This window comes from Meriones unguiculatus, chromosome 21 (genome assembly GCF_030254825.1).
Source record: "Meriones unguiculatus strain TT.TT164.6M chromosome 21, Bangor_MerUng_6.1, whole genome shotgun sequence".
Lineage (NCBI taxonomy): Eukaryota > Metazoa > Chordata > Mammalia > Rodentia > Muridae > Meriones > Meriones unguiculatus.
The window spans coordinates 10,343,538-10,358,101 of NC_083368.1; the positions used below are offsets into that span (position 1 = coordinate 10,343,538).

The window sequence follows — 14,564 nt, forward strand, 5'->3', positions numbered from 1 at the left end:
TCTGTGAGTTTCTCCTGCATCGCCCCTCCTCTTCCTAAGCTGTCTAGCATGGGGAGACGCCTTGAGAGTCTTCTCTGTTTGGAAGCTTGGCTTGCTCTTGGTGAGCTTAATGTACCTAGGATTCCAGTCAGATGCCCAGAAACAGTTACCCTTCATGTGTTCTCTGGGACTCAACAGGATTGTTTCTGGAAGGCAAGAGAACATTTGAAGGATAACTGTGCTTCTAGGGTATATATATGAACCTTGGTGTCACTGAGGTGAAAGTTTTTGAGCCCTACAGTGTATACCATACACCAGCCAATGTGTGGACAAATGAGCACATATTACAAAGGTGCTTGTATTCAGACACCAGATGCATTGTTCTAAGTAGACATGAGAATGTTTCATATCTCTACCCACTTGCATAAGTGAAAATCTTTGTAAATACACATGATAGAATTTTACAGTTATTTCTTGATAAAGTCAGTAAGCATTCTAAAGTATTACTTTATTTCAGGTAATTTTGAAAAGGAATATGATGAAGTCACAATCAAGATGATTTTTGCTATAGTGCAAATAATCGGATTTTTCAATTCCATCTGTAATCCCATTGTTTATGCACTCATGAATGAGAACTTCAAAAAAAATTTTGTGTCTGCGGTTTGCTATTGCACAGTAAAAGAAACGCTCTCTCCAGCACGGAGGCATCGGAGTTCAGGGGCTATGGTGATGCAGAGGAGAGCAAAGTTAGCTGGGGGAGAGAATCCTGGAGAGATCAAAGGAGAAGCATTTGGGCACAGCAGTGTCGATGTGAAGTGGTGTGAACAGCCAGAGAAGAGGAAGAAAACATCTCAAGTGGCGTCTTTCCCTCTTTAGCTATGGATTTCTGAGAACTCTGCCATAGATGTGGACATTAACTGTAACAGTGTCTTCAAAATCAGCACCTGTCATACTGTAATCAAAAGAAAATTATTTTGTGAAAAAGTCAGACAGCATTCATATTAAAAATGTTGACAAGCGCTTGAAAGGCGGAGGCAGGGGAATCGGGAGTTTAAGGTCATCCTCAACTGCATAATGAGTTTGAGGACAACCTGGGCTACAAGAGACTTTGTCTCAAGAAGCTGAAATGGTTACAACAACTATACTTACTAGTGATAATGACAGAATATTTTTCGTTGAAGATACATATGAAATACAATTTTGGAAAGTTATTGGACCACCCTTATGGTTAGTTACTAGGTGGAGTGTTGCTTTGTTTTGTTTTATTTCATGTGTGTAGGTGGTTGACCTGTGTGTGTGTCTGTTTATCACATTCATGCCTGGCTGTCCACAGAGGCCAGCACAAGGCATCCAGTCCCCTGGAACTGGAGTTATAGATGGTTGTGAGCTGCTACATGGATACTGGGAATCAAACCCACGTCCTCTGGAAGAGCAGCCCTCGCCCCTGCCCTAATGTGGAGTTTTAAATATCTTGTATAAAAATCAGAGTTTTTGGATAGCAATTTTCATCTGTGTGGTTAATGTGATATGATTTTCTATACATTGTTAACTTGGATGAAACCATTAACAATGTGCCTTCTTCCTAGAATAGTAACTTAATGGTTGTGCATCACACATGGCTGTTGAAGTTATGCCCCTTTCCTTTGCAAAGGAAGCCTGTACCAAAGTCAGTAAGTCCAGAAGATGGAGAAGCAGCCAAGCATGAGCACAGGTCAACAGTACGTGGACTGGACCTTCTTGTAGCCCGAGTGACCATTTCTGTGGTGACTGACAGCTCTCTTGCCTCCTTTTTTAGTCTCTGTTCCCATGCAAACTGAAGTTGATAGCTGCACTATTTCATGAAGCCACCATGGAAATGAAATGAGATGCAATTAGAAAAACATTTGTAGTCTAAAGCATTCTTGCATTTTGAAGAATTGTCCTGCTTGTATCTCCACCCTCCCTCTCCTCTTCCTGCTCTGAGTCTTGTCTTGACTCTGTCTAGCTTTTTTCCTCATACATATATCTAGTTTCTCTACTCAGTAGTTTGAGGAACTCCATGTATTGGCAGGGTCAATATCTAATATTGTATGTGTATAACAAATGGTTTAAAAATCTGAGATAAACTCTAGCGGGATGAACGTGTAATATATAAGTGTAATATGTTGATGAGGGTATGACTGGACTTTCCCTGTGAAATTTTGCTGTTCCAGGGCTGCCCCAAGATGTGGGTGAGGATGCTGAATAGATTTGTCTGCCCAGATTTCTTCCTTCAAACCCATTTGGTCATCTAACTGCCACATGTCACAAGCATCAGAACACAGGGTGATTTCCCCTCCAGCGTCTAGTATTCAAAGCTTAATCGTAGCCACATAGCTTAAACGTTTCTTCTGCCTCCAGTTTCCAGCCTTGACTTTTCTCAGCTGAAAACAAAATGCCAAGAACATTCAGGCTGCTTTGTGGTTTAAGCTTTAAGTCTGGGAAGAAACCCACTCAGGCTCCTGGCTGTTCAGTACACACTGTGTGTATCAGTGAAGCATGCGCAAAAAAGACTAAGACGAAATAATGTGTGGTATTAGGGGAAGGAAAAAATGCCAATATGACAGAAAGATTAGCAAATCAAAGAAAGGGGGCTGTTAATGTTTTTGGGAATGGATTGTTTGGATTTTGTTGTTAAGTGCCTGTCATGCCTCAAAGTCCTGTTGCAAAGCAGTGGTTCATTAAACACCAAACAATAAAATGAATCTGAATCACTGGCTTTGGTTACCTTCATTTGTTGGCCGCATCTGCATAACTTCTTCTACTCCAAACATGATAGCAAAAAGCATGTAAGTCAGCAGTTATTATCCTCTCAATTATGAACATTAAAAGATTCCCAAGTAGCGCAGAGCTGAGCCTACACTGTTCATAGTGAATATTTAAAATTGTGGCTGTCCTAGGAGAGTGCCAAGTGTGTTTTCAGATATTCATTGGCTAGGTATCTGTAGCTCTTCCTTCAACAACCATCTATTCTATTTTGATTTATTGTTTGGGTTATTGGGGATATTAAATATGGGCAGATCATTATAGATTCAGGATATTAATATCATTTCATCAAAATGGTGGGAATTAATAGATGTTATGCACTTGCCACTCCAACAAATATTCCTTTAAATTTTGACATAGAAATTTCTTAACTTACATGTTTAATTTAAATGTCTATTAAAATATAGCAGTTATTTTGTCTTAGTAGCATAATAAAAAAATAGATACTTCATTGAGTGGAGATTTTAAAAAGGAAAGCATAAAATTTCCTTTGGCTAAAACACTGGGAATTGAACAAAAATAAATGCTCGCCCTGAAATTGCAATCTGTGTTATGAAACAGAGAGAAAAGGATTCAGATAAAATTCACAAGTTAAAGAAAACAACTTGGGCCTTTAAAGAATTGGCTGTTTTGGAATGGGGAGTGTTGGAGATGATGAGCAATGGGCATCACGAATAAGAAAGAAGATGAGAAGAGTTGACCATGAACCAGAAAGCAGATAGGCCTGAGATAAACATGGATGTTTTTAAAACACTAAACATCCTTAGTCAGAAGCTGGTTCGTGGGATATTAAGCTTTCTGAAAACTTTTGCTCTGAAACTTTTGATAGTGTGGGGAGATTTCTGCCTTCTGCTGGTTACATACTATGCTGGTTCAAACATTTTTCTGAAATAGTTTCTCCTGTTCTCTTTTCCAGTGGCAAAATGCACACAATACAAACTTTCTGTTCTTCTAGCGTACAAAACTGAACACCCTTACCCTTAAACGACATCTTTCCCTTCTCCTGCCCCAGCAACCAGACTCTCAATCCCTTCATATGCTCATTTCCTTCTGAGTCCTGTCATTTCTGCAGGGAGACGGGACCCTAAGGGCGTGTTTAAAGAGACAGGCTTACAAGTAATTTGAGTTTAATTCCTCTCTGGTTGCTTTTCCTGTCCCATTGTAATAGTACTGGCAACACAGCTGTAAGAATTGTCTGGGAAGAGTCTGACAGCATGTAGATTATGAGAAGTTTACATGTGCCTGGTTTATTCTTAGTTTTGGAATTTCTGACAATTTTTTAATTGCACATATTTCTGAAGTTTCCTCTGAGTATTTTAGTGTACAGAATCATTTTGAGAACTTTTGACAAGCTGATTGCCAAACTTGCTGATTCTCTTTTGGATCTCCTCATGATTTTTGTCTCTCTACTTCCCTTAGTTGAACTCTCTTTCTGCACGCTGTCTAGTTTCCTCCTAGAACCAGATAGCAATCTGACACCCATGTCATTTCTCATCTGGTTATGGGGAGTGCTTTCTCTCAGCAGACTGTGTTCCTCCTTGGTTTTCAGAATGCTTCTACCCATTACCAAAGACCAGCGTGATACATCAAGACATAAGAAGTGAGCTGACAGTCTTGGCCAAGTGGTGTCATGTTAGCAGGAGAGAAAATTATGCATTCTTTGAGGCATAAAAGAGAGGAGTGCATTAACACTATAATTGAAAAGGCACATTCATGTGTGTTGAAGGTTTTCCTTTTTAATTTTCTAATTTTTATGATAGGGGAAGGGCACACATGTGGACAATTAGGGACTCGGCTCTCTCTTTCCACCATATGGGGTCCGGGGGTCACACTCAGGACTTCAGGTTCCTAGCAAGGGCTGTAGTCGTTGGGCCACCTCATTGGCCTGCAACAGTGAAACAAATGAACTCAACTGCATTTTCCCCCTAACAAGGTAAATGTTTTCATTCAGGTCACAAATATATTTGATATTTGTTCCATTATTTGAACAAAGTAATTTTTCCAACTGATAGAAAGGGATGTTTTTATAGAAACATTATTTGAAATAGTGATCTGGAATTGATAGCAATATTCTAATATAAATTGCAAGTGCGTAGTGTGTGGAATGAGATCGGTTCACAAGCCCATAAAAGAGACTGTGACGGACTGTGTTGTTACCATCACAGTGGGAAGCACGGACATGAACCTGAGAGCCCTAACATTGTCTTCTGATTCTTTTTAAAGGGGCCTTATACTGTATCTCTCTGCAAGAGAAGAGCAACTTTAATGAGTTAGTATAATGCTTGGAAGAAAAAAAGTGCTGCCATAGCCTCACCTCATACAACATGCCAGTATAAACTACAGCTTTATTTACATGATTACTAACCACACCATGATGAGCATCCTCTTACTGGAGAAACACTCAACCCTGAAGCCTTCAGATAGGCATTTGGTTGGTGACAGGCACTGGTTTGGTTGATCTTAACCTACCAAATTCTCGCTTCATCTTCTTCTCTTTCTAGTAATGGTTCAGGGCCACATTCCTTGATCAAAGCATCTAATCATCAGGACTATATTTCTTCCAGGGGCAGAACAGGACCAAGTTAGGTCTGGCAGGGAGACACAGAAGGTTGCTTAACTTTCCCTTCGCGCCATCACCTCTAACAGAGCTTCATGCATCACAAGTTGAGTTTTGCTCTTTTCTCATTGTCTTAACCATTGCTCACACATACAAAGGCCCCTCATTAGACTTTCAGCACCACCAAAAGAAAAATAAAAACTAGAGCCTGAAATAAAATGGGAAAAGTAGATGAGAAGATAAATTGTTGCTACTAAATCTCAAAAAGAAACTTTTTTTAAGGTTACAAGAACTCCTCGCACTCAGCACAGAGTTGTGTTAGCCATGCAAGGAGGTGATGGTAAAAACATACAGTGTAGAAAGATAAATGATTTTTAGTCTATGAAATATTCTCAAGTAATCACACACATCTAGGATTAAGTGAGTACTTGATGAGACGAGGTTAACATTCAAGTCAATTTTATTTTTTCATGCCAAAGGGAAAAACAGACATGTGTTACACAGAAAGAGATTTACTTTCAGGAAGCTCTCAAGATGTAAAGGCCCTGTGAGGCCAGCATGGGGTCAAGCACCTCACAGGCTGAAGACATGGGGGGATCGTGGATCAAGTCCAAAAGTCATCCTCCAGAAGGCTGAGAGAAGCTGGTCAGTAGGTTAAATCCAAATCCAGTCTACCAGAGAAGCACCTCAGGCTTGGAGAAGGTCAGGCCTTCCACTCGTCACATGAGACCCGCTTGCATTATGGAATAAAGACTCTAGAAATAGACACAAAACTGCACAGCCAATTTTGACAAATGTGAGGTAATAATTCAAGGCCAGATGGAGCCTTCAACACTGGCAGAGAAACAGCTGGCAACCACTTGCCAAACCCCAAGCCTCAAACTGTATCCCACAATGTGGGCAGAACTTAATGTAAAAGAAATTATGGGATTAAGCTTAAATGTATAATTATACAATATTCTAAAAATAAAATATGTACGTGCAACACAAGAGTTCCTAGAACTGCCACCCTCCCCCCCCCCCAAGCACTTTTTAAAAGGGAAAATTGGGAAATTGACAAGAGGGAGTTTGGGGACTCACAGGTGGAAATACGCACATGGCAGCACTGGATGAAGAAGATGCAGAGAATGGCATCGTGTGTCTACAGCTCTGGGGGTGCACGGAGCTCCACAGGTTCTCCAGGAAGCAGGCTGACTGTGTCTCACAGCATTGTGTTTGAACTGCACTCTCTGGAGTGGCCATTTTAAAAAAAAATCCTTTAGAAAATAGCAAATGTAGGAGACAACATGGAGAAATTGGGTTTTTTGTATTGCTGGTGTTTCCTGCAAAAACAGACTGTAGAACTGCCGTCTGATTATCACGTGATAAACAAATTTCACTCCTGAGTAGAGTACATGCCACACAGAAGTGAAAGCAGTGGCTCCAACAGATTGTTGTGAGCTGTGTTCATGGTGTTACATCCACAAGCAAAAGGGGAGAGCAACCCAGCTCCCCAATGATGAACAAATGTGATGTGCTCGAAGGATGGGATCCTGTTTATGCTTCGAATTAACCTTAAATATGCTGAATGAATGGATCTGAGTGCAAAGGAAGAAACACGATAGACTACCCCCTTCTCCCCTTGTCAGTCTCCCACTCCCTTCTTGCCTTCCTCCCACCCATTTTCCACTCCCATCTGTCTTTCATACTGGGAGTCAAACACAGGGCCTCGAACATGTTAGGAAAAATGCTATCCCGCTTAGCTGCATCCCTGGGCTTGTATGACTCTGATATTCCTAGAACACACCAAGTTTATAGGGACTGAAAATGAAAGAGGAGTTGCAGGGGTGGAGGGGCTACTCCTTCCAGGACTGAAATTCTGGAGACGGATAGTAATGACGAGCACTTAATAATGTGAGTGCACGTGGACCAATTTAACCAAATACCCACAATGGCCAAAGTGGGTATATTTGACAGTACAAATCAGATCAAAGCAAACACTGAACAGGCAGGCAGTGTCTGTGAGATGGTTCAGTGTATGGATTAGCTTGCTGCCAAGCCTGGCAAGCCAAGTTTGTCCCCGTGGCTCACATGGCAGAAGCAGAGAGTCCACTCCCCCAGTGGTCCTGTCCCGACCTCCACACACATGCTTTGGCACACATAAATCCCCCTCGCCCACATACGCACACACACACACAATGCAAATAAATAAAATACAATGAAAAATCTAAACATGCGATGATCTTATGACTGAGCAACCCAGTCCTTGGGCATTTATACTAGAAAATTGAGAACTTGTGCTCAAATGAAACAGCCACAAATATTGAATGATACTTCACTGGCAACAAGTTAGACCTTGACTTAGTTAAATTGTTCTTCAATGGATGACAGGTAGACAGTGTGGGAATGAATATTCCTAACATAATAAATGTATGATAATAATTATAACAAAATATGTATATAAAATGTGGACATTGTCAACATTTGATACAGAAGCAAAAGTAAATTACTTTAATAGGAAAGAAAATCTTAACGTTTATAGGCTATCATTAGTTTATGCCCAGAAAATCTCCAATGACAATGAGCAGAATTGATATTTAAAAACTCATTTTAGAAATGATTGGGTTTTGCCCATGCATCCCTGGCAGTTTCCAAGATAATCTGTGTCGATTCTGACATAGCAGTGATGGTGAAGATGCCACAGAATTAAGAGAGCAACACTGACCACAGCAACTGGCTATCTGATACCAAAGGTTAGCTCTGAAACATACATGATTGACTATATAGGTGAGCAAGGTGCATTGTAAATATAAGTATGCACATATACATATATGGATATAACAATAATTAATAAAGAGACCATGGGTTTGAGAGAGACCAGTCACAGTACACATTCTGAAGACAGCATTATATTTGGAATTCTGCAGATAGTCTTTCAACATACCTTCATTTGCAACACACAGAATATTAACCTATGTCTCCAAGTATCGTAGAACAATTTTATTTGAAAGAAATGAGAGGAGAGTTATGGCTAGTCAGACATAGGTATTAGGCAGATTTATTTCTTTGAAATGAAAGGAAGTTAGCTCATCTTATCAAGGAAAACAATTTTTGATTTCAGTGTTTAAAAAATAGTCTGCAACATATGCTACACACACACACACACACACCTGACAGCTTTCCAGTTCTGTACCACTTTTTTTGTTGTTGTTAGAGTTCTGGTAATATTCAGTTTCTCCTGCCAATAAGATGTAAGAGTGTAAAGATAAAGCAGAAATTGAGGGAATGGTCAACCAATGACTGGCCCAGCTTAAGACCTATGCCGTGAGAGAGAGCCCACCCCTGATACTGTTAATGATATTCTGCTATACTTCCATAGCTATCATCTGGGAGACTTCACACAGCAACTGATGGAAGCAGATGCAGACACATACAGCCAAAGATTAGGTAGAGCTTGGAAAATTTTATGGAAGAGGGGACGAAGGATTGAAGGAGCCAGAGAGGTCAAGAACACCGCAAGAAAACATACATGCAGAACCAACTAACTTGGGCCCATAAGGATCCACAGAGACAGAACCACCAAACAGAGATCACACTTGGGACTGACTTAGGCCCTCTACACATATGTAACAGTGGTGAAGCTTGGTCATCATGTGGGACTCCTAACAGCAGGAGCCAGAGCTATATCTGACTCTGGCTGGATCCCTTACTCCTAACTGGGCTTCCTTGCCTAGCTACAATAGGAGAAGATGCACCTAGTCCTACCACAACTTGATATACCAAGGTGAGTTGATCTCCACAGGAGGCCTCCCTTTTTCCTGAGGAGAAAAGGAGGATTGGAAGATGGCGGGATGTGAGGCAAGAGGGAGCAACTTGGAGGAAAGGAGGGAAGGGAAGCTTAGGTCAGGATGTAAAATTAATTAATTAATTAATTAATTAATTAATTAAAAAGAGTTGTGGTAAAATTAACAAATTAGAGACTAGCATTATCTGAGAAAGCAGTAATGTTTAGGAGCTCTACATCCCTTTTAAATCAGTGTTCTCCACATGACTAAATTGTGCTTGGGTAAACTGTTACAGAATAATGAAGCCCTGGTAAAGACGAATAATAAAGATGTCAAGACTTTATTGATATGGCTTCAGAATCTGTTTTGAAAATAACCTTCAAGAAACTACTTGGCCACATACTTCTAATGCAACATCAAAAAAGAATACATTTTCAGCAAGGGCTGTTAGAACACCTTTCTTTTCCGAATCGTATTCATGAAAGCTGGATTTTCCTCCTGTGAGTCAATTAAAAGAATGCATTGCACCTGACCAAGAGTCAGCACAGAAGTGAAAACCCAGCTGTCCTCTACGGAGCCTGCTGGGCATTTCTGACAGCGTGAAACAATGACAGGCTTCTAAAATTGGTTTTGTCTTAAAAATTACCAGTTTTATTTATTTGTTTTCATTGACAATTATATAGATGCCTGTAATGCATTTTGGGCATTTTTATCACCCCCAGTTACCATCTCTCAACCCATCTTACTCCTGTTGTACTCCTTAGCACAAGTCTCCTTCTGCTTCACTGTCTTGTTTTGTTTTACTCGTGACTGAGTTTAACTAGTGTTACATGCATAGTTGGAGGGTTATTTACTGGAGTTGGGCAACTTACCAGGGGCTACACCACTGAGGAAAATGGTTCCCCTACACCAGTTGACAGTGCTAGGCATGTGTTCCCTCCTGTGGAGGAGGCTTCAAACCTAGTCAGTCATGGTTGGTTCATTCATTTTTGCATACACCACCAAAATAGCTGCTAGTGTATGAGGAAGCCAAGTTATCATGCACAGAGGATGCACAAAAGCTTTGATAACTGTATAGCCATTCATTTGGATGACTATATGTGGATTTCAGATGACTCAGCCTCAAACTTGAAGTCTTCCTTGCAGTGGATCAAACAGAGATCTTCTTGGTCAAACTGGTGAATAAAACACCTATTTTTTTTTGTTTTGTTTTGTTTTCAGGGAGAGTGTGGCTTACTATACAACAGTAGAAAATGATAGTGTATCACCCTACCCTAGATCCAACATGGTGAACTTTTTTTTTTTTTTTTTTTTTGCTGACATTATCAGGAAAGATATGTTTATTTTCCTTTTCATGAAACAGTACACAGTTCTATTTTATACAAACACTCAAACATGCGTGCACACATAGTGTCTAAGTTTGAGATCAGCCAAAAAGGTATCACATTCAAATGATTTGTTTCCATACTGAGTAGTCCCAGTCTCAGCTTCAGGCTGATGACTAAAAGCAAAAGTCTGGAGATATCATCTAGAGATGACACAGCTGATTATAATTGGTAGCAGGCTTGACAAGACCAGGAGATGCCATTTCCGGCAATCATTAGTATCTTGCTATGACTCACTGTGACTTTGGACAGTTCCTTCACCTTTAAATATCAGAGACATTTTGTCCCTACACTGCAACATTTAAAGGACAGGTGACTAAGCATGAAGAATGGCAAATATCAGTGATCCTTCTGGCTACATTCACACGACCCAATATAATGATAGCAACCTTTAATTATCCCCCTTTTTATCTGGTGCTCCTCACTTTAACAAATATTTGGTTTCCCTTCTGTGTTGGACACTCGAGTCACACTACCTTGAGCAAGGCAGAGACACTGACAATTTCATATGGGTGATGAAAGCTGTAATGAATGAGAAAAGATTTCTAAACCTCTTGAGAAGTGCTGGCTTTCCTGAACTTTCTGCAAATTATGTGATCTGACTCCAGACTGGAGGGAAGATTAGGAGAGAGGAATGGGATTGTGGGTATGGGTTGTGTGCAGACCAAGATGGCGGGCAGGCTAGAGGAAGCAGTTTCACATGAGTGTTTTTCTGTATTTGATTGACTGGCTCCAAGTTTTTATTTATTTTTATTTTTGTCTTAGCAATAGCATGGAGAGGTATACTAAGACTGAGATGTGAGAACAGAGACCACTGAAGGAAGACCACAGAGTGATATGCCCATATTTATGTTTTGAAAAACACTAGAGAAACTAAATTAGGAAAGGATCACATCAGCAAAGCTGCTGCTTAGAACTACTGTAGAGGAGAGCTGCCATGGCCACTCTCTCAATGCCAGTCCTCCCTCAGGGCCTGGTTTATGGTGATGGTGGCTCTTATTTTCCCATTCATGTCTATCCAGTGGCATCACACACCCTTTCTCAGCCTGTGGAGCCAACATCTTTCCCTGCTGTCTTAGGATTTCTATTGCTGAAATAAAACATCAGACCAAAAACAGCTTGGGAAAGAAAGACATATATATTTCAGCTTACAGTCCCCCATCAGAGTCCATCACTGAAGGAAAGCAGATCAGAATCTCAAGACGGGAACCTGGAGGTGGGATCCAAGCAAAAGCCACGGAGGAATGCTGCTAACTGGCTTGCTCAGTTTGCTTTCTCATCAGCTAAGAGGCCCTGATCAATCACCAATTAACAAAATGTACCCACAGGGTTGCTTACAGACAAATCTCATGGAGCCATTTTATCAATAGTTGTTCTAGTTTGTAACAAGTTGAAAAACAAAAACAAACAAACAACCCAATCAGGACACCCACACTCCAGAACCCAACCAACAGACTCAACAGCTCATTTTCTCACCCTGTTGTTCATTATTTTCTGCTAACTGTCTTAAATGAGGAATGACAAATTTTATATTTTGTTGTTTATTTAATATTTATCCATATTGTTTATTAATATTTATGGTTTATTTTATAATGACTACTTCTGAGATAAACACAGATCACAATGCTTGCTTCCTTCTGAATACCCATCAGTCCCTTCAGTGTAACTCACTGCACGAAGCAAACGAATACTTTGATAACTAACCACTACCAGAGAGATGATACACACAATATTGAAAAAGTTAGTGTATATTCTTTCTAAGCATTAGCTTAAATTACCAAAGCTACAGTCATTTCTTACCATGATTCTAACATTTTGCCAAGTGGCTGTAGGAACATCAGAAGTTATGCTACATGTACTTAAAAATGATTTTTATTATTTACATGTATGTGCATCTGTATATAAATGTGTGTGTGTGTGTCTGTGTGTGCGCACGCACGTGCGCGTGCGTACATTTGTGTGGGTATTCCCTGGAAGCTTGAAGCAGATGGTGGATGCCATGAGATTAGAGTTACAGGCAAATGTGGACTGCCTGATGATAGTGCTAGCAACTGAACTCTAGTCTTCCGGAGCCTTCTTAACTACTAAGCCATCTCTTCAGTCCCATATCAGACATGATTCTGAAGCCTGTTTATAACATTTATGCACACTTAGTGGGTTAATTTTGTGCATGTGTGTGCATACGTGTGTATATGTTTCGTGAGTGCTAAATCAGGAGATGGCAGATTTAGACCATCCTGAAGATGGGCTGGGCAGGAATTGTTGACTTCTGTGGGTAGGAGTGTATCTATCTGCATCTGTATCTGTATCTGTATCTGTATCTGTATCTGTATCTGTATCTGTATCTGTATCATCTGTATCCGTATCATCTGTAGTGGCGTTGAAGGATGTACTTTAGTAGGGCTGAGGGAGGGCTCACAAGGGTTCACCCTGTCCAGTGGTCACTTCTCAGAAGTGATGGGAAACTGTTCCACTGGGCAAGTTGTTTTGAGAGCTGGTAACTCCTGGAAGATGAACATATAGGATTTATAGTAAACTGTGACCCATGTGTCTTTGCACATAATCATACACAGTTCATCAAAACAGCTGTCCAATGCAAAGGAGCCACTCGTGCCCTTGAGACTTGCTCTTTCTTGTGTCAGAGGAGATCATGTACAGTGCTACAGGAAGGCAAACTGTTCAAGAGTGGTAGACACTGGAAGTGGACATGTTTATTCCCGGTAAAGCCAACAATTAGGCTTTCTCACAATAGTACTCTCAAAGGGAGTTCTCAGTAAATTCTCAGATGCCAGGCACCTGCCTAACATTGCAACATTTCTTTCTTTGCAAAATGCAGAAGGAAATATAATCCCATGGGTTAAGCTCCACACTCGGAGTCAGAAATCAGCTGCTAGCACTTAATATGCGTATGACACCGCTTATGATAATTAGTCTCCCGGAATGCTGCATGGTACCTCCTGCATGAGTTTTGAAGATCAATTAAAATTACACATGTAAATTACTTACTGCAGTACCTGGCCCGAGGTGAGCAGTCAAATGATGTCAGCTGTGATCACGAGTTTCAAATGCTACAAGCAGCTTTGCGAGACACTGCAGAAAATAGCTTTCCAAGTTAGACGGAAATGTGACCAGCTTTTAATTTAGATGGATACATTGCTTCAACTCTGAGCATCTGACTCTAGAAGCTAGATCATGTTCTCAAATATCTGACCCTGAGAAATGCACCTTTAACCTGATGCAGAAGGGGAATAAGGCAGGAGGAAATCTCAGTACTGTGGTGAGTTTTGTCCAGCATCTTCAAAGAGCCAGGTTTCATGAACTACACGCTTTAAAGCCAGATTCTTTTAACCCCGATGACTACTGTATAATACCAGGCAGAATGAACTCTGGCTTTGCTGTGTTGAGATTCCCAGTAAGATGTGATTTCTTTCTTAAGTAAGGAGAATACAGATTTAGTATGTTTATCCTATATTTATATGGCTAATATCCACTTACAAGTGAGTATATACCATGTGTGTCTTTCTGCTTCTGGGTTACCTCACTCAGAATGATCTTTTCTAGTTCCCACCATTTGCCTGCAAATTTCATTATTTTCTTGTTTTTAATTGCTGAGTAGTATTCCATTGTGTAAATGTGAAAGACTCTACCCTGCAGGGTATCAAAGCAGACGCTGAGACTCATAGCCAAACTTTGGGCAGAGTGCAGGGAATCTTATGAAAGAAGGAGGAGATAGAAAGACCTGGAGGGGACAGAGCTCCACAAGGAGAGAAACAGAAAAAAAAAAAAAAAAAAAAACTCTGGGTGTTTTCTGAGACTGATACTCCAACCGAGGACCATGCATGGAGATAACCTAGAACCCCTGCACAGACATAGCCTATGGCAGCTCAGTCTCAAGTAGGTTCCCTAGTAATGGGAACAGGGGTTCTCTTTGACATGAACTCAGTGGCTGGCTCTTTGATCACCTCCTCCTGAGTGGGGAGCAGCTTTACCAAGCCACAGAGGAAGACAATGCAGCCATTCCTAATGAGACCTGATAGGCTAGGATCAGATGAAAGGGGAGGAGGACCTCTTCTATCGGTGGACTGGGGAAGGGTC

The 14,564-nt window shown here is 40.7% G+C and overlaps 1 protein-coding gene across 1 annotated transcript in view; it reads left to right on the forward strand.

The window, feature by feature from the left end:
* The window catches only part of LOC110558245 (pyroglutamylated RF-amide peptide receptor-like), an 86,416-nt gene extending 83,388 nt beyond the window's left edge, over positions 1–3,028 (forward strand). The window contains exon 6 of the mRNA XM_021653051.2: positions 497–3,028. Within this exon, the coding sequence (XP_021508726.1) occupies positions 497–855 (359 nt within the window). The 3' untranslated portion in view covers positions 856–3,028. The remainder of the gene's footprint in view (positions 1–496) is intronic.
* Positions 3,029–14,564: the final 11,536 nt, after the last annotated feature.